At 44.6% G+C, this 21,093-nt stretch overlaps 1 protein-coding gene across 1 annotated transcript in view; it reads right to left on the minus strand.

Moving 5' to 3' along the window:
* Nucleotides 1-20,793, minus strand: part of shroom4 (shroom family member 4) — a 61,047-nt gene extending 40,254 nt beyond the window's left edge. The window contains exon 1 of the mRNA XM_080519180.1: nucleotides 20,599-20,793. Coding sequence (XP_080375306.1) covers nucleotides 20,599-20,721 — 123 coding nt within the window. The 5' untranslated portion in view covers nucleotides 20,722-20,793. The remainder of the gene's footprint in view (nucleotides 1-20,598) is intronic.
* Between the last annotated feature and the right edge of the window lie 300 nt (nucleotides 20,794-21,093).

Here is a 21,093-nt window from a genome sequence, read left to right on the forward strand (position 1 = left end):
ATACTGACCTTTCCCACGAGATTTTTACAGACTGGTGGGTGGATGTGCTTGGACTACGACAGTTTCACACTGCACTTTTAAAGTCCTAGTGAAATGAAAAGTCGACCTCCAAAACACTCTGGCTGTCGCTTCTAGGATCCTTTTTATGCTAACTGGCCGAAGGGTAAAATGTTAAAAGAAAATAACCGATAAACAGCTATTTCCGCTGCTGGGCGGAGCTTCTGACAATAATAGAGTGACATCACGAGTTGTGCACACGCCCAAGTTGTGTTTACATTATGGAGGATCAGAGTTTTGACCACGAAGAGGCTGAATTTAACCATATTTCATCATCGTCGTCATTTCAAATCCAGTGATTGATGAAGAAGACACAGAAGGTGGTTCTGCCATCGGTGACCCCGTCTGGAACATGTTTGAGGAAGCAGAAGACACTTCGTCCTCCATTCGTCCTCGTCTCCTCGCCTCAGCAGCCGCCAGTTTTCACCTTTGAGGCTTTGAGGCTCCTGACTTTTGGCAGAACGACCGGCTTCCTGGATCCAACACGTCAAAGAGCTTTTCCGACCGCGGAATCACCAAAGATGAGTCTTACTTGATCGTCTACTAGCCGCCCGAGCTAGCGGCTCCCGCTAGCCGCTAGCCAATAGCCGCTGCCGCCGCCCGAGCTCCTTTTCTCCTCTCTCGGTCTCTTCCAGGCTCAATCTTTCGTCAAGGCTCATAAAACGCTGACTATAACTTCAAAACACTGTAAAAACTTGGATATTTAAGAGGAAACAAGCCGATATAAACACAACAGATCGAAATCTGCACAACTCTTGACGTCACGCCCACGAAGAAGGATTCCCCCGACTTCCTCGGCTGGAGATTCAAAATTCAAATAACTTTGTTATGCGACAACAGTGGTGGGGCAGAGTCGGAGGAACCTTACAAGTAGTACCCCAACTATCGTTTTTTTGCAAAGTAGTGTGTTACATTTCACTGGGCCTTTAAGCAGACGAACGACCTGGACAGTAACCACCGCTTGTTTGGGCGGCTCTCGCCCAAAACACACTGACCAGAGAGGAAGAAATGACACTACAATAATGTCTGGAGGCGGGGCTTTAAATGTGGTTTCAGCCAATAGAGCACGAGTAAACCCTTCCCGATGTGAAGCGTGCCACAACGCACAGACGCTGGCGGCCGCAACCAGAAGCTTCTCCCTCCACCGCGGAGGTAAATCCGCGTCTTGGCAAAAGAAGCGAGGCGAAAGGAAACAACTCCGCATTTGTTTGCGCGAAGTCATCCAGAGGATCGCCGGAGGGGCGGAGGGGCGGGGGGGCAGGGGGGGGGGAGGGGGGCACCTCGGCAGTGGAATCAGTGTGTCATGTGTTCGAATGAGTTGAGCTTAAAAGGAGGATTTCAGGAGATAGCTGGGCCGCACGTGACGCCCACATGCGGGAACACACACGAGGACGTGGGGGGAGGGGGGGGTGGGGTGGGGGTGCCATGTTCACTGCCTGGATCTCCAGTCGCGTGTTTGTCTTTTTTTTTTTTTTTTTTAAAGACCAGTCAGCAGTTTCGAGAGGCGACAAATAGAAAAGCAAAGCAAGCTGTCAAAAATCCACGGTGTCATGAATCGACCAGGGGGTGTCGGTGTTTACAGAGGAGCCACACTTTGAAACAAACATTTCTTATGGGGCTATTTTGAAATCTGATTAAAAATCGAAGTTGCTGTGTAAAAAAAAAAAATTGTAAATTAACTCATGTTTCCAAATATAAATGCAATGAAAGAAAAAATGAATGCTTGGACATTATGAGCAAAATGGACATTAGAACTGTTAAGGTGTTTAAAATTACACCGAGTTGACTTTTTGGAATTGACACCACTGGACATATAGACAAACAAGGGTTTCGCATGAAAATGGAAAACCTTCCGGTACATTTTATCATGATTCATATTACCGCAAGGCTCAATAATATAATTGCATGTTTATTTACAATCGTGCAGAGAACACGTGCTTTTAGAAAAGTCCGGATTCGAACTCAGGAAAAATCATTCGAAAAAAACAATAAAAACAAAACAAACCTCCTGCCAGTGACAATAAGCAGCACGTTTACCAGCCATGAAGTCATGAAAACCATATATATGTCAACGTTAAACACTCAATACGACACGGCGAACGACGCCACTTCTTTGTGATCGCCCCTAAATAGAGCCGTCAACCTGACAAGTCAACACTCTATAGAATCAACCCCCCCCCCTGACTGTTTCTGACCGGCCCCCCAGGACATAGACAAAGGGGGGGGTGCCTGGACCCCCTGTTGCTCAGCAGCTTCATTGTGTTCGCCGCCACCGTTCAGCTCCCAAACATAAAGCGCGTGTCTCTGCTCGGGGGGGGGGCAAATTTGGAAAAACACTTTTTGCAACGCGGAAATCAAAAAGCAGCGGCGGCGGCAGCCAGTTCGTCCTGCGGTGGAGAGAAACCCAACGCTTCTCCCACAATCCCCTTGTTTTGACAACATTCTGAATTCACCTGGGATTTCCCCACCGCTGGTCCGTCTCCGAGCCACTCTTCATCCGACTCTCCGGACGGAGGTCAAGGACTCGACATCTTTTCTCTATCTCACCCCGACACATATCTGAAGATTCCGCCGCCGCATGAATAGCAACCATCTCTGACGGCGGCGGCTGAGAGGAGTTGAAAGGGAGATAAAAAGAAGACGTGTACAACTGTGGTAAAAAAATAAATAAAAACACGTTGACGAGACAACAAAGCTCAGCTGAAGGCCAAACGCTTCTGATAAAACGACTCCAGTGGACAAAGTGTCTCATCAGAGATCTGCAGCGATACAGTGGAGCAGTCGGCGACGGGACGAAACTTCAGAAAGTAAAAAGCACGAAACGGCTCAAACGACAACCACTCCCCAAAAATCGCCTTGAAGTTTGCTAAATGGTTAAAAAGTAGTTTTTCAAACTGATATTAAGCGTCTGAATGTCTGTAAAAGTGCAATACAAATTAAATATATGATTATTGTTGTTATTATTATGAGATGATTTTGCTCTGTGACACTTTTTCTCAGTCTTTATCTGGCAATCATGACATTTTTCTAAATTTCAGGTTCCTTAAATTAGTAAATAAAAACCTTTTTTTTGCTGTGAAACACCAACTTTATGAGGAAACACAACCAATGCCGGCCAATGATGTAGAAAATGTGGCCATTTTGGATCCAATAAAGCGAATAATAACTAATACAGGAGTGCTGGTTATTTATTGAAAATAAGGCGTGAATTAATAAAGAAAAGTAGACGCCTGGATGCATTTTTTTTTTTTTTTTTTGAACAAATATGTTTAAAACATTTAAAAGGCAGTTTTCGCTCACTATTTCCGGAAAAAAAATCCATTAAAATCCACTGTGTTCCCTTAAAGGACAGTTAAAATGACGTTTTCCAGGAATGTCAAAGAGAGAGAGAGAGAACTGTTTGTGACTTTAATAATAATTGAAAGTTCAAATTCAGCCTGAACCCTTCTCGTCTCGTCGAGAAAATACATTTAGTAAATGTTTCTTTCTCCGTGTTTTATTGTGTATCTTGTCGACTGAATAAAGTCACTCACTCGTTTTCATTTGGTCGAGGATTTCCCAACCAAACTTCCTCGACAAGAGGAAATTTATCTTTAAACATGGAAACAGTGGATCGCGTAACAAAGTCCGTCCACTTCTCGGCGCTGCGGCTCGACCGTCGATTATGGGAGCAGAAAACATTTTCGGTTTTCATTTGCGACTGTCGGCGAATCAAAAGCTGGAGAAAACCTTCAGGGATGGCGTTGCCTCCATCCAGTTATGGCCTCACGGTTTTGATTGTTTGTATTTTTTGGAGTAAATGTTGAAAGTTTTGTGTGGAGCGGTTTTGTTTCAGCCACATACTTGCACAACTTGGGTTTATTTAACCCCCCGATTGACGCGGGGACTGTAAATGGTTGGTACGAAACAAAAGCCTTTCTGTCGTGACCGTGAGCCACTCGCTGTCTCGAGGAATTCAAGAAAACCTGACGCTTATTGATTTGATCCTAAACCGGTTCCGTCTCACAAATTGACCCCAAATGTCAGTTTACGCTTCAGAATTCAGCATTTATCGAATTAAAAAGTCAGATTTTCATAGTCAACTAGACATAAACCAACACCGTCTGAGGTCTAAGACTTTAAATTGAGTATTCAAGGACCCCCCCCTTTTTTCTTTTTTTTTTGCATACATGACAAATAAGCTCCTTTACACCCCCTCTACACACAGAAACACACACCCTTCATCAACCTCTGCCCTCCAGTCTGAGCCTTGTGAGGTTCTCCTCCCTTCCTCACACCCACGCTCACACAAGGCCTTCTTTATCAGGGCGGGAGGAGGGGAGCTGCCCGGGATGGAAAAGGAAAAAGAAAAAAAACGCTCCCACGCTCACACCAAAAAGCACCAGCTGCTAAATGTCTCGGTGTGTGTTGGTATATATATATATATATATAAAAATGGCCGTCGAGCTCCATTGATCCACGGTGTTGAGGGTTGTCTCTATATAGTCACTGCGCTGAAGAAGTGGAAGGAAAACAGAAAAAGAAAAAAAAAAAAAAAAAAAAAGTTAAAGTTGTTTCAGGGTAAAATCACAGTCTCGCTGCTTCGTCACCGATTAATCACTTGCATCCTGCGTTCAGATTCAAAGCCACAAAGAAACAGAGCGTAAAGTGCGTGAGGCCTTCCGCCTGAAATATCACTTTTGACAAATTAAATTGAATTAAATTAAATTAAATAACTATAGAAATTAAATTTAAATCATTTAAATTAAAATGAATTAAATTGAATAATAATTTAATGACATTTTATTAATTTGAATAAAACAAAACAAAACAAAACAAAACAAAACAAAACAAAACAAAACAAAACAAAACAAAACAAAACAAAACAAAATAAAATAAAATAAAATAAAATAAAATAAAATAAAATAAAATAAAATAAAATAAAATAAAATAAAATAAAATAAAATAAAATAAAATAAAATAAAATAAAATAAAATAAAATAAAATAAAATAAAATAAAATAAAATAAAATAAAATAAAATAAAATAAAATAAAATAAAATAAAATAAAATAAAATAAAATAAAATAAAATAAAATAAAATTTCATGTAATTTGATTTCATTTAATTACATTTAATTCAGTGCAGAAAAGCTGAAGGAGCTCCAGTTTGATACTGAGGGACGATGTTGTCTCCATCCAGTCCAGCAGCTGGAAATAAAGAAGCTTTCCATCAGCAGGTTGTGGAAAAACTAAATACAATCCAGTGTCTGTGCTGCCAAGAGATGTGTCCACTTTATTAAAACCACTCGAGGCATTCCACCACTTATACATCCCCACCGACTCGCTGGCTTTCTCCCGTTTGTCTTTTTCGGATCCCAGACTATTTTCAGTAATTATTCAAAATGTGCCGCGGACACTCTCCGGAGGGTCGCCTCACAGTATATTTTTATTAGCCGCACTCCCAGGACGAGACTAAATAGTTTAAATTCAAATTAAAATGTCCCCTCCCTCCCGTGCCGTCTGGCGTTCCGTCGACTGAAGGAGTGCCAAGAAACGTAGCGATGCAGTACAGACAGAAAACACACAAATTGCCAAACCGGGCGCCGTGTGAATTCGACGGAACAAAAGGGAGAAAACGTCACGTAATCCGACGACGTTTCAAGAGTCCGGATGAACTCCCACTGCTGCAGCCGCTCTGGAAGCTTTAACCTTTTACGTTACATTCTCATTTGAAGAGATCAAAAAAAAAAACAACACATAAACTGAGCCGCACACGTGGAAAGTCAAAGAAAACAGACGCGACGCTCCCGCCCACGACGTTTGATTGACAGGCGCGCTGAAGGAAATCCAGCGCAGAGAAAAACTCCACCAAAGATGTTCTTACCACCTTAAGCACCACTAATGCCGTTAAAATCTCACTTAATCTGCCCAAACAAGCCCCTCATTACAGCCTCCGAGCTGCCGGCCACATCAAAGCCCCGCTTACCCACAATGCTTAGCAGGAGGTGCACATGCAGCAGCAGCAGCAGCAGCAGCAGCAGCAGCGGCGGCGGCGGGAAGAAACGCCAACCTGTCGAACCTTAACCGTCAGCCATACATCATAAAACAACTTCCTCCAACTCCCATAATCCACCTCCAACACCCTCGCCGCCTCAACGCTTCACGAATTTGCCGCTCAGGGTCACGCACACGACGAGAAAAACGATATTTTCTCTCCAGGCTTCTCCAAAAAAACCTCAACCTGAACTCAACGCGAGCCTTCAGGGCATGTAGGACACACTCCAGGCCTTTAGGGGCGCTGTGACTCACCAAACACACCAAAAAAACAAAAAAAAATGCAGAAGAAGACAAAGTACGTGGAAATTCAGAAGTAGATTCCGGCTCATAAACCTCTATATAATTCTAGTTCTATAGCTCTATGGCTGTGCTCTTCCCGCTGTTAGCGTCATGTAGCTTCTTGCAGCTTGTTGTGGTTATTTGATGACATCACGGACCGCCGTGGGGGGAGGGGAGAGTCCTGAAAACTGAAACTGAATGAATCCCGATGTAACCCAGAACCAAAAGCATCGTCGTGCCACCTTTGACGTTTGTTTTTTTTTTTTAGCATTCGAGCCGTCATTTGGCCCTGAACCCACAGGAGGGAGGAATCAAAACGGTATTTCTGCCTCGTCCTCTCTGAGTCGAGGATGAAACAGATACAGGAATGAAAACCAGTTGGACTGAGGGGTTTTCTAAGGACGTTACCGGGAGATAAGACACGCGAAACACAAGCTGCTTCGGAGCGAGACCCTCCTCTCCTGCTGAAAACCAGAACGTAGGAGAACACTGGCATGCAGGCAGGCATCATTAGCATCTTTCTTTTTGTTTGTTTGTTCTCAAATCCTAATGGAGTCTAAATTGAAATAAACGCTGCATTGTCTTCTCAAAAAACGTGAAACATATGTCCATACAGAGCAAAACAGGCGATGGCGGATCGATGTTGGCCCCCAAAGTCTCTGGCGGTTAAAGTGGAATTCAGCGAGCGAAAGCTGTTCCGACTGTTACGCTGGCTCTGTTCTCCCGGTCACACACTTTTTTGATTAAGCTACACACACTTTGAAATAATGTTATTCCTTCTCATAAAACGCACCCATAATATTGTCATATCGTAAAACCATATTGTGGGCAGACGCAACGTTTTCAAGTGAAAACAGAAAAGTGTGTTAAAGTCACTCTTTTATGCGTGTGTGTGTGTGTCGTGGGTGAATTCATACGTCGTCCACACATATACCCTTTAAAGTCCTAGTGAAATGAAGATTCCACCTCCAAAACACTCTGGCTGTCGCTTCTAGGATCCTTTTTATGCTAACTGGCCGAACGGTAAAATGTTAAAACACGGCAATCTGCGAGAAAATAGCCGATAAACGGCGCTATCTCCGCTGCTGGGCGGAGCTTCTGACAATAATAGAGTGACATCACGAGTTGTGCACACGCCCAAGTTGTGTTTACATTATGGAGGATCAGAGTTTTGACCACGAAGAGGCTGAATTTAACCAGATTTCATCATCGTCGTCATTTCAAACCCAGTGATTGATGAAGAAGACACAGAAGGTGGTTCTGCCATCGGTGACCCCGTCTGGAACATGTTTGAGGAAGCAGAAGACGCTTCGTCCTCCATTCGTCCTCGTCTCCTCGCCTCAGCAGCCGCCAGTTTTCACCTTTGAGGCTTTGAGGCTCCTGACTTTTGGCAGAACGACCGACTTCCTGGATCCAACACGTCCAAGAGCTTTTCTGACTGGAATCACCGAAGATGAGCCCAGGTATTACTTTATCGTCTACTAGCCGCCCGAGTTAGCGGCTCCCGCTAGCCGCGCGAGCGAGTGGCTCCCGCTAGCCGCTAGCCGCTCCCGCCGCCCGTGCTCCTTTCCTCCTCTCTCGGTCTCTTCCAGACTCAATCTTTCATCAAGGCTCATAAAACACCGACTATAACTTCAAAACACTGTAGAAACTTGGATATTTAAGAGGAAACAAGCCGATATAAACACAACAGATGGAGATCTGCACAACTCGTGACGTCACGCCCACAAAGAAGGATTCCCCCGACTTCCTCGGCTGGAGATTCAACATTCAAATAACTTTGTTATGCGACAACAGTGGTGGGGCAGAGTCGGAGGAAACTTACAAGTAGTACCCCAACTATCGTGTTTTTTGCAAAGTAGTGTGTTACATTTCACTGGGACTTTAAGTTGTGTGTTTCTGCTGGAGGATAAAAGCCATTAGATCCGGTGGCCGGCGCCGACAATGGCAGAGGTTAAAAGGCCGGCGGCCCGGTGAGACCACAGACTGACCGCGCCGATCTATCAGTGTCATAACGAAAGAAGAAAAAAAAAAAGACCGTGTGCATTTCTGTGTGTGTGTGTCCCATTATCTGACACACACACACACACACTCTTCAATAGGAGTGAAACATTAACTTCCTAATGTGGACTGAATGACCCGACAGTAAACTCAGAAGCGTCGTGGTCTGTGTGTGTTCATCAGAAACACTTTGCAAGTTCTCTCTTCTCTCGGCCCATTCTCTCTCTCTCTCTCTCTCTCTCTTTTTTTGTTTTCCGATTCTCTGGGCTTTGATTCAAGTATTTTTATGAGGATCACGGCGAACCACGTTGGTGAAACTTCCAAGCTCAAAATAGGAAGAAAAAAAAAAAACGCTTCCTCGAGGCAAAATCTTTCATTTGATCACAGATAAAGAAAACAACGGATCCATCAAGTTAATCGGGATAAACTTGAGATTAATTCCGGGCTTTTAGGGACGATTTTAATCGGACGCAATTCTTGACATCCCAATAATTCCATCGATTAAACTGTTTCCTTGAACGTCTTTACACAAGTAACACTTAGTCAACTAAACTTCAATCTTAATTTGATTTATTGCAGTTATGTTCGAACATTTTGGGGGAGGTTATGATTATTTATGACCTTTAATCTACTTTAAAAGCCTGATATAAAGCAGGTGACAAAAACGTGGATATAAACATACCGGGATGAAGCTAAAATAAATTTTTTTTGTCAGTGTAATAGCCTTTATGTCCTATTGTTGCTCACCTGTTAAGCGAGAGCTACTTGAATTTTTCAACCTTGTTTGAACGCCTGCTTTCTCTACAAATTGAATATTTTGTTCATTTTTAGGATGGAAAATAGAAACTCTTATAAAATCCGTCTCATAAAAATAATAAAAAAATAAATATCTCAACATATTGGCCACCTCGTCCTCCATGTCGCCGTATAATCAGACAATCAAGTCGAAATAGAGGTTAAACTTCAAGAATATAACATTTTTAAGCTGGAACCAAAGATCAAAAGTGTTTTTAGTTTTTTTTTTATTCTTCAAGTTCTCTAGAAGCAGTTTCAATCGTAGATGTATTCATCTAGATCTCAAATGCCCATTGTTATCTCCTCAAACTCTTATTGTTCGAATGTCGTGGACCAAATTTTGATTTGCTCCTTATTTGTTTGAATAAATAATAGATGTTCACGTTAGATTTCCAGTGCGGCAGGATTATATACAAAAGTTCAGGTCAAGACATTTATTAAATATTTGAGGAACTTTCTGTAGGGGAAGAAAAAAAAAACCCCGGGTGAGTTTCCTCGAAGGAAAAAGAAGCGTCAGAGATGAGTTTGTGGTTCATAACTGCAGATGAAAAAAGGGGCAGGAAAGCATCAATCTGGCCGCCGAGTGTCCAGAAACCCGAGACCTTTTACCTCTGCGCCTCCCTCCACCTCCTCCATCTTTTGATCCATTATCTCCGCACCCATCTATTATCCATTCATCGGCCCTCAGCCACAGTAACCAAAGATATCCAGCCCCCCCACCCCCACCTCCACCCCTCCCCCGCCCTTCGGCTTGTCGTATTAAATCAACGTCGTCTCGCCCGCCGAATTTCCGACTTTGCTTTCAAACGTGACTCGTCCTGCATCGGCCTCGTTATCCCACATAATCCGCCGGCTTCCTCTCTTCTTCAATTTCTATCCGTCCGTCCGTCTCGGCTCATCCGTCTTTCAGACAAAACTAACCCTTCCTTTCTTAGTCGCGTTTCCATTTATAGACGTTTTTATTTTTTTTATTTAATGTTGAATGGTTCTGAACGTCTTTAGCAGACGCCGTTTCATCACGAGGGAGGCTCAGACCCTGTACGATGAGAGACGGTCGACATGAGCTGCACCGACGTCGACTCCTAAGTTATCCAAATAATCAGGCTAACCTCAAGTCTCGGGAAAACTTCCATCCCGTTAGATCGGCAACCCCCGCTACTGAATTCACCACCAAACGGAGGAGGAGGTGGTTGAACAACCACAGTCCATGTTAAACGGTCGGACAAGCCAAACAGAAAATATTAAACTGCAGATACGGACGAACATCAAAGCCTTTCATCCTTTTGATCCTTTTGTAACTGCAAGAATTTGCCAGTCCATTCTGAAATATACATATTAAAGGAAATCAGATATTATTATATTTGGGGGGGAAAAAGAACCCACAATATCTGTATCTGGATATCATATTTTTATTCAGGATTAAAACTATTTTTTTGGGTTTACGTGTGTCAAGTATCACTTCACATAAATTGGACTCATTGTTTTATTGTGAAAGGCATTGCGTCATGTGACCGCCACAGATGCATTAATGTCGGGGGTCAAATTCTGACCAAGGGCGGTTTTGAATGTCATTTTTGACAATCTAAGTGTTTTTAGATCAGCCTCTTGTGAGTTTTCATATTTATACTTTTAAAAAAGATAAAAAATCACATGGTGGACGGATTAGATCCTCTGGCAGGCCGCTTCTGGCCCCCGAGCCACATGTTTGACACCCCTGATCCAAAGTGTTTAAATTCGGCCAAATGGGCGAAAAGTTCACAACAATTGCATGTTTTTTTTCCCCCCAAATCCGTGAGAAATTACACAAATTGCATTATGGGATTGCTCCACAGATGGAATGAGACGATATTTTTCGTGCTTATATATTTATATACACGCCTGCAGACAATTTGATCTCTCAGTCAGATTGGCCCAAAAAACAGACGATTCGAGATATTGATAATATTAAAAAAAAAAAAAAAAAAGAGTCCAGGGATAAAAGGAAGTTTCCGTCAGAGAACAGGGGATAGAGAGGAGAGACGGTGAAAGAAGATCCGGGACACAAAGAGAGTTTTGTGTCGTTTTTAGGCCTCCAACTGCCACGGCAACCGCAAGAGTGGACGAAACTGCATGGTGTGTGTGTGTGTGTGAGTGTGTGTGTGTGTGTGTGTGAGTGTGTGTTACATTCTTTGGTTTGGAGGCATGGTTTCATTGCAATAAAGTGCAAACATACAAACACAGAACGTGGAAATTGTGCCTGTAACATTTCTCCTTAATCCGAGATAATAGCTCGGAAACTGTTGCCGACGCAAAACAACGTCGCAAAAACAACGACGAGGGGAAAATGTTACGAATAACAGTCGAGAGCGTCGTCCTCCTCGAGAAATCTGAAAGAGCCGTCAAAACATGCGGTCAAGTAAAATGCTGTGAAATCCAGTAAAAAATTTTTAAAAAAAACGCCATTGGAATGATTAAAACCGACAAATATTCAATTTACAGTCAACTTGGAAAAATGTCCTTCATCCGGAGGATTTTCTGTGGGGAACACCACCATTCTCTCCAACACAGGGCGGTTTAAACACAAGTAATGACCTTTTACTAGCTTCCAACCACATACTTGTTTGGAAAATCCACTTATAAAATCCACGTCACTGCAGCTGTCCAGAATTATTCAAAGCAACCAGGCGTGTGAACAGAAACTAAAAAGAACTGGGAGGTTTTACCGGAGTTAAGAGTCGATGTGATAGGAATAGAAAGTTGCGTTAAAGCAGCGGCTCCAGACACAAATGGTACGTCGACGTGCAAAAAGCGGCGTAAGAAAACATCTACGTCCATGAAAATTACTCAAGGTGGTGTCGTACATCTGCCAGGCCTGTAGGTGGAGCTGTGACGTCTCTGCGGCCATGATGAGGAGTGATTTGGATTGGCCGGGCGCCTTGAACAACTTTCAATAATCTAAAATTCGGATCCCAACAAGGAATGTTGTGTGATAAATAAAACACAACACAGTAAACTAGTCTCAGCTTGATTGGTTATTTGATTTAAAGTCCCAGTGAAATGAAGATTCGACCTCCAAAACACTCTGGCGTCGCTTCAGGGACATTTTTTATGCTAACTGGCCGAAGGGTAAAATGATAAAACACGGCAATCTGCGAGAAAATAGCCGATAAACATTTGTATTTTCGTTGCTGGGCGGAGCTTCTGACAATAATAGAGTGACATCACGAGTTGTGCACACGCCCAAGTTGTGTTTACATTATGGAGGATCAGAGTTTTGACCACGAAGAGGCTGAATTTAACCATATTTCATCATCGTCGTCATTTCAAATCCAGTGATTGATGAAGAAGACACAGAAGGTCGTTGGAACATGTTTGAGGAAGCAGAAGACGCTTCGTCCTCCATTCGTCCTCGTCTCCTCGCCTCAGCAGCCGCCAGTTTTCACCTTTGAGGCTTTGAGGCTCCTGACTTTTGGCAGAACGACCGGCTTCCTGGATCCAACACGTCCAAGAGCTTTTCTAACTGCGGAATCACCGAAGATGAGTCCAGGTATTACTTGATCGTCTACTAGCCGCCCGAGCTAGCGGCTCCCGCTAGCCTCGCGAGCTAACGTCAAGCCGCTCCCGCCGCCCGTGCTCCTTTCCTCCTCTCTCGGTCTCTTTCAGGCTCAATCCTTCATCAAGGCTCATAAAACGCCGACTATAACTTCAAAACACTGTAGAAACTGTGATATTTAAGAGGAAACAAGCCGATATAAACACAACAGATCGAGATCTGCACAACTCGTGATGTCACGCATAGGCTCCCGCCCACGAAGAAGGATTCCCCCGACTTCCTCGGCTGGAGATTCAACATTCAAATAACTTTGTTATGCGACAACAGTGGTGGGGCAGAGTCGGAGGAACCTTACAAGTAGAACCCCAACTATCGTTTTTTTTGCAAAGTAGTGTGTTACATTTCACTAGGACTTTAAGTTTAGCCGAAAGTGATAGAAATGCGATCTTGTCGTCCATTTTTGGACGTCTGTGGTCAGATTATTATTGCACCACCTAGTGGAAGGTGAGCTACCTTTCCCCTAACGCCTTTAGGAGGCTTCCCACCACCTTTCCTCAACGCCGTGACGTCCTCCACGGCGTTAAGGAAAGGTGTCCCGTTGAGAAGTCGACAAATAGCACCGGCGGCTTCCGCAGCTCGTCCTGCGGCGGTTCGTCCGCCGCCGTTCTTGTTGCTAAGCGACGTCACAGAGGGCGTGGCGGGGGGGGGGGGGGGGGTTTAAAAGCGACGCAAGTTGTCGATCCTCTCACGAGGGTGTGAAAAGTGAAAGCGCCTCGTGACGCTCTGGAACAAGGAGAAATCAGAGAATCTGGATTATTTATAAACCACCCGGATCACATGTTGGGCGAGCGCGAGGCTGAGAGGGATCGCCATCTTTTTTTTTTTTTACTGCGGCTCAGCAGAAAAAGCTAACAGGGGTGCTACAGTACACACTTTTTCTTTTTTTTTCCCTCCACATGCAATTCACATGTAATCCGAGTTTAAAACAACACGGCTGAGGTGTGTGAGTGTGTGTGTGCGTTGCCCCCCAGTGTGAGGGTAAAACCGGGTGGGGGGGGGATTGACAACAACAATAACAACTGCATCAGCCTCGGGTCAGGACTTTTTCACCTCACACACACACACACACACACACACACACACACACACACACACACACACACACACACACAAAGTGCAACACTGTGGATCTTTAATATCGTTTCTCTTTTTCCATGACACACACGCTGCAATAATAAAGCAGTGTGCTTAAGGGCGACTCCGCTAATGTACTTACACAAACAACGGGGTTGTTATTATAGTGAGAGGAGCCATTATTTTTGAAAGTAGGGAAATTTTTTGCAGGGGAGGGGGAGGGGGGGGTGGGGGCAGGTTGGTTGGGGCATCTGAGGGGGAGGGGCTATGGGTGCCGTCAGGTATCAGGCAGGTTTGGGTTCTTCGTAGGAGTTTAATTTGGGTTGGAACTCATCGTTTGGTTCAGGTTTTGGTCTGGGAATCATGGATCGGTTCAAATTTTGGTTTCAGACTCACGATTCGGTTCAAACTTTGGTTTTTTACTCATGATATAGTTAAAATTTTGGTATTTAACTCATGAATTGGTTCAAACTTTGGTTTTTTACTCATGAGTCGATCAAACTTTAGTTCTTGACTCATGAGTCGATCAAACTTTGGTTCTTGACTCATGAGTCGATCAAACTTTAGTTCTTGACTCATGAGTCGATCAAACTTTGGTTCTTGACTCATGAGTCGATCAAACTTTGGTTCTTGACTCATGATTCGATCAAACTTTGGTTCTTGACTCATGATTCGATCAAACTTTAGTTCTTGACTCATGATTCGATCAAACTTTGGTTCTTGACTCATGATTCGATCAAACTTTGGTTTTTGACTCATGATTCGATCAAACTTTGGTTTTTGCCTCGTGATTCGATCAAACTTTGGTTTTTGCCTCGTGATTCGATCAAACTTTGCTTTTTGACTCATGATTCGATCAAACTTTGGTTTTTGACTCATGATTCAGTTCAAACTTTCAATTTTGACTTATGATTCGGTTCAAACTTTCCTTCTTGACTCATGAATTGGTTCAAACTTTGGTTTTTGACTCATGATTCGATCAAACTTTGGTTTGTGACAAATGATTCAGTTCAAACTGTTATTTTTTACTCTTGATTCGCTCTGGTTAGTATTGTTCGTAGTATTGTTCATAGTGTTGTCAGTAGTATTGTTCGTAGTATTGTCAGTAGTACCAGGAGTACTACTACTTTTCCTTTTTAAGTTTTTTTGTCAGTGATCGTCCTCGCAAAGAGACAAAGTGAGCTCCAGACGCAGATTAAAGATAGATACATTCCAACCCCACCCCAAAACACACAACACACACACACACACACACACACACACACACACACACACCCTCCCTCCCTCCCTGCAGCATCACCTCTTCGTATCGCTCTTTCAGTCAGTTTGGTTACTTTCTACTCAAATCCCTCCGTCTCCACGTCACAACAACTTCTTATGGACATTTCCGAATTGAGCGCCGTCGCTAAACTCTGCAGATCACAGTATTCCTGCAGAGCTCCTCAATAGTCGATGCACCGAAAAGGGTCCCATGATTTCTTTACACACAGAAAAGTCCCATTTATCACATTATCAACGTCACAGGCTTGTGCAGAAACCAGGGAGGCTCCGGGCCGCAGGGTTCAAGGGTCAGTTTTACAGATAGCAGTTAAAAACGCCGCTTGAAGCTGTGGGAACATGTTTGCTGTACATTTTCCAGACACTCTATAGACGGGAAGTTTCAACCTAAAGTATATCATTTATCAAGATGTGCCAGAAGCAGGTTTTTTTCTTTCTTTCTTCTTGCTTGCGGAGAGCACTAAATCTTAAATTGGAACTGAGAAAACATACAAAGTATAAATAATTAAGGTCTCCCAAGACTTTGATGGCAAAAATAATGTAATTCAATAAAGGAAAATAATGTAATAATAATTTGCTGTTGTTTAATGAGAGTCATGGGGAAGGAATCTTGAAAATAAGTTTAAAAAAAAACCCCAGGAAATGTTTTTGTTATTCAGGTCTTTAGTTTCAAAAATAATAATATTTCTTTTTTTTAAATTTATGCAGTATCTAAATTAGACAACATGACTAAAAAAAAACCCACAATAATCCTAATTTATGACGCAAAGACGCCCAAAGTGGAACTTAAATGAATTTAAACTCGACGGATCTTCTCATGACTCAGCGTTTCTGATCAGTTGATGCTTTTGATGCATGAATGGAGGTGGCGAAGGAACGGACAGAGGGTTTCGTTTGATACGAAGAAAACGTAAGTATTTGGCCTCGTAAAAAAAAAAAAAAAAACTTTAAAAGAGAAATTCGATTCGATTCGCCTCCCCTCTGACTTTTAATACTCTGCAAGTTGCCGGTGGAGGACGCCGACTCATCAATATGCCCCATTGTGTGTCCATGTGTTTTCAGTTTGGTGAGACAGTGAACAAAGCAGGGAAACACACGAGCATCTCTATCTGATGGCATCCTCGTCGACCTCCCGCCAAGCAAATTGCTTCTGGAGGCTACCTTTTACAGGAATCCGGGGGGGGGGGGGGGTTACACACACACACACACACACACACTAACGTCTGTTTACCAGTACGAAGACAGTTGGCTGCATACCTCGGACCAAATGTCAAAACATTCTTTTAGTCCGATCCCGGGGTTTCTGTTACTGTCAACAGCAGGAAAACCATCGACGAGTAAGATGAAGGCCCCTTCGGCCACAAATCATCATCATCATCATCGTCATCATCATCCACTTTTCGCGTTTCCACCAAAAAAAAAAAAAAAAAGTTAAACTCAATGTAAAGAGTCTTTAAGTAAGATTTTGTTTATTTTACCGTTTGACAAAGGTTTCGCGTTTTAAAAAAGCCCCTCCCCCAATTTTCACAGAGCATTTTCAAAACTTCCCACCAAAAAAAACCCGAGTGTTTCCAGTGACTCAGAGTCCCGTTGTCGTGGCGACGGGCTCCCAAAACACGACCGACCTTTTCAGTTTTTTTACCTGACATAGCCATCACGTAAATCAGAGCCTCAGTAGTTGTGATTTTTGAGCGTTAAAATCTTTTTATTAAACTCCCTGAACTGCCACATCCAGGAACTTCGACAGATTTCGTCTCATTAGTTGGATTTGTTTATAGCTTTGATGTATGAACGATCAAAAAATAACAAAAAAAACCAGCGAGCTCCTGTTAACCATAGATATACAACATATTAGCCAACATGTTAGCTCATGCTAAACATATAGATAAGCTCTATCCCGTGGAAACCTCGTGGAAAAATTATTGGGAGGGGGAGGAAAAGTCTTCCAGGGGATAGAGCTTTTCCTCAGCTATAAAAAATTATATTATTTGTGTCATCTTTCTCGTGGGCGGGGTGAGAGAACGCGGCTTTCTGAGGTAAACAAAGCTAACGTCGCGAATCAGAAGAATTAGGCACAGAAAGAAAAAGTGGGAAAATATGGAATGGCGAGGAAGAATTAGTAACAAAGGCGACTATTGATATCTGGTCTGAAGACTATACATATACCTCGGTTGTTTGTAGCTACCCATTAGCCATGCGCTAACTAGCCTAGCCACCACGGGCTACGGTCTGGACCGATCAATGAGTCGGAGGAGTGAAAATTCCCCCGACTCCCCGCCGTTGGAACCACCACTCAGCCAGTGGGTTAGGGTTCCCAGTGCTCAAGGGTTCCTTTCCATCATGGCCTTTGCTTCCTCACGTTCCCGACAAGTCCAGTTGAGAAACGGCTCCCATTGCGCCAAAACGCCGCGCAACCCCAAAAGGTATCCACGGAACAACCGGTTCCATAAAGACGACAATAAATGTCTCACTGCTTTGGCATCGTTCTGTAAATTATGGCGCCAAAGACGGTGGGAACGTTTTTGGAACAAACCGAATCCGATGGAAAAACGACTGAAGACTTTGGCTTTTCTTCACGTTCTGTTACAAAGTCGAGTATCTTGACGCCTCTTTGTTGGTGCGACCCGATCGCCCACGACCCAACGGCGGTACGACGTCAAACGACTCCCCACGTCTTCTCCGATCAAACACCGTTATGGGTCGTCTTTGCGCAGCAGCAACTCTGTCTAACCTCCGACTGACCGAGTCCAACAGTACCGTCAAATAAAAAACCCAAACGGACCCGTGTCGCGACGCCGCCGGCCGCCTCCAGAAGCGCGGCGAGTCTGGGAGCGAGTTGGACGCACGAAACTCTCGGCGGAACACGGGAGACAAAAGACGCTCAACCCCACGGTAGTAATTAGTTATGCTCCCGGTGGAATGTTGACCAAATGGCTTATATCCCTCTGCTGTCTGGGGCCAAACTGCCCCTTCCCCCTATCCTGCGGCATGCACACTCTCAAAGGGCCACGCTCACACACACACACACACACACACACGCACACGCACACACACTTCAGAACATGGACTTTGTAAAAGAGTAGAAACAGCTCTCACTCGGACAGAGACGCAACAAAAACAGCGAGGAAAATAAATCCGTGCCATATAAATCTGTCACAACCATATTTACTATTCATTTATTACACGCCCCCCCTCCCCCCGCCCCCTTTTTTTTTTCTTCTTTTGAGGAACTTTTGAGCCAGTCCGCTGAGTCAGACGCAAAACATGCTAGAAGGAAGTTTCTCGTGAGTCGGGGGGGGGATCCTCCGGGTTTTTTGGGTTAAACCGCAGAGGAGACCGACGAGGGCGAATATCCTGGAATACAGCGAGTGGACGATGCTGGCGTCAAACTCCAAGTCACTACGCAGCCAACACCTGTCGCGAAACCGAAGTTGACAAGCCATTCCTCCAGCTCAACGTTCTCGAAACAATCCGGACGACTGTGCGCACCGCAGACGCCGGTGAAAGAGCGACGCCGGTGTCAAATAACAAGCCACGGCGATAGTCGCACATCTGCTTCGAAAGACAATGTGTCTCGAGTGGAATTCTGCACACAAACAAATCATGAAAATTATCACAGGCACAGCGGCGACCTTGTGAGAGGATGATGCTGGTGTCAAATTACAGGTTGCAATTGAATCGCAGCAATATATTTGAAAAGACACCATCCTGAAATGCTACAATGTTAATTGTAGCACTTCAATCTGATTGAGCGACACAACAGTCAGTTAGAGGATGATGCTGGTGTCAAATAACAAGTCTTTATATCATTTTTAAGAAGTAATCATTAAACTACTTGGGCGTTTTTTTTTACACAATATGATGAAGGTGAGCGTGAGCGTTACAAAAGCCAGTAGGAAAACGATGCTGGTGTCCAATTACAAGCCTCGATGGAATAAAGAAGCCTCTTTTAAGACGCGACTCAAGTAAGAGTTAATTCCACGGGAGACTGATGGAACGCATGCGATCATGTCGGGTAGAGCGTGAATTCTAAAACACTCTTCCAGTAGTGTCGGGGTTAAAACCCGGCCCTGCGTTCCGCCGCCGGCCCCGTCGGGCCACAGCTGCTTGTGGGAAGTGGAGGATTAAGACGGCGTTCAGCTGCCACAGTCAAAGCTCTGTGTGCAAAGCAACGCTTCCAGGCCCTCGCAAAAAAAAAAACAACACGAAACACGCTAAACACACACACACAACTTAACTTCTCTCCTCCGAACACTTAATCATTAAACACCTGAAACACTCCTCAGCGCCGCCGCCGCCTCGCTGTGAGTCGGCGTCCATGTGTGGGTTTATAACAACCGCTGGACACAAACCAGCCGCAGAGCAGTTTGATTTTTATCTCCCGGTCACATTTTCCCAGGGGCTGTGTGTGTGTGTGTGTTACTGTGTGTGTGTGTGTGTGTTACTGTGTGTGTGTGTTTCCAGATGACTGAGCCAGGCGTTTCCATTCCCCGCTGTGGTGGATGGAGACGCACGCCGCCGCCGCCACTTCTCAACAAAGTGGGCAAGAAAGAGTGCAGGAACGAGAGGGTTGGACGTCCTACTTGGACAACCGGACTGAACACACACACACACACACACACACACGGATAGACCACCCCCAGCACAAGAACCCACACCAGTAATTACTCGCAGTATTTCAAAGACACCCTCCTTATTTCCAGCAGCGTGGAACCATGAGAACCCCCGGCCTCCGTGACTCTATCACATAGGGTGAGGGGGTATGGGTGGTGGAGGGGGCGGGGGGGGGTAAGGACCGACACCGACCCCAGGCATCCTGCACCTCCGTACGCTCCAAGGAAGCGTATGACACAAAACAACAGGGCTTTGTCAGGAGAGTCACGATCTCTCATTTCAAGGATTCCCGCATCCCACAGGCACCCCGCCGCCGCCGCCGCCGCCGGACGGCCTCGGCCATCTGAAGTGGGTTTGACTCGTCTGTCAGCGCCTGGGCGTTTTTTTAGCCACGCGGCGGAACGAGGACGAACAGAGCCTCGGTTGGTCTGGGATCCACTGGGTACCCCCCCCCCCTCTCCTGGGTACCCCCACCCCCCCAGGGGAGGAGGAAGAGGTTTGACCTGCAGGTTTAAGAACTCCACCACTTCATCAAGGCTACTGGAGTGTGAAGCTTCATGCAGCTGACAACACGTCAACCAACAAGCAGATGCAGAGGTTAACTTTTTTTTTTTTTTTTTTTTTTGGGGGGGGGGAAGAGTGAACTTTGTTGCACGACTTGGAAATCGGTGAAAAGCATGCATGATGGTGCTGCAGTGTCCTGAAGACGCGCATCCGTGATGCGCGAGACCCTGCAGCCAATCAAACACAAAACTACTCAAACAGTGAAGAAAGACTGGGGAAACTTTTGGGCCACCTTGAGAATTCATTTTCTTTTTCTGTTTTTTCTGATTTTTTTTTTTAACACATTCAGATCGTGTCAGTGAACTTACTTTGGTGATGATGAGCGGCTCGCCGTGCTCGAGCCCTCCTTTCAGCGTGAAGCCCCAAGGCGCGCCCCCGCTCAGCTGGACCTGGATGTGGTGGAAGGACACGAGCTGCTCCACGGTCTCCATTCTCTCGATGGCGTCGCGGCGCGTCGCTTCGCTCTCGTGGGGCTCGCTAGCTCGGCTCCCTCGCCTTCTCCATCACCGCTCTAACGTCAACAAGGAATGGATGGATGGAGGAGAAGAAGGAGGAGGAGAGAGGGCGGAAAGTTTTTTTGGGTTTTTTTGGCTAGCGTCAAGTTACCGGAAGTTACAGCGACAACGTCCGTTGTCGGTTACAAAAAAAGTGTAAATTAGCACGTACAAAACGTCATAGTTTCACTCTTTGTTCTATTACAATCTCGTATTAATCCTCCCGCATCACGTATGGGCCTTACAAACTGTTTAATCAACCCCAAAATACCAGAATTGTACTTTTATGTTAAAAATCACGACAAGTAC

The sequence above is a fragment of the Blennius ocellaris genome, assembly GCF_963422515.1.
Source record: "Blennius ocellaris genome assembly, chromosome: 23".
In the NCBI taxonomy this organism is placed as follows: domain Eukaryota; kingdom Metazoa; phylum Chordata; class Actinopteri; order Blenniiformes; family Blenniidae; genus Blennius; species Blennius ocellaris.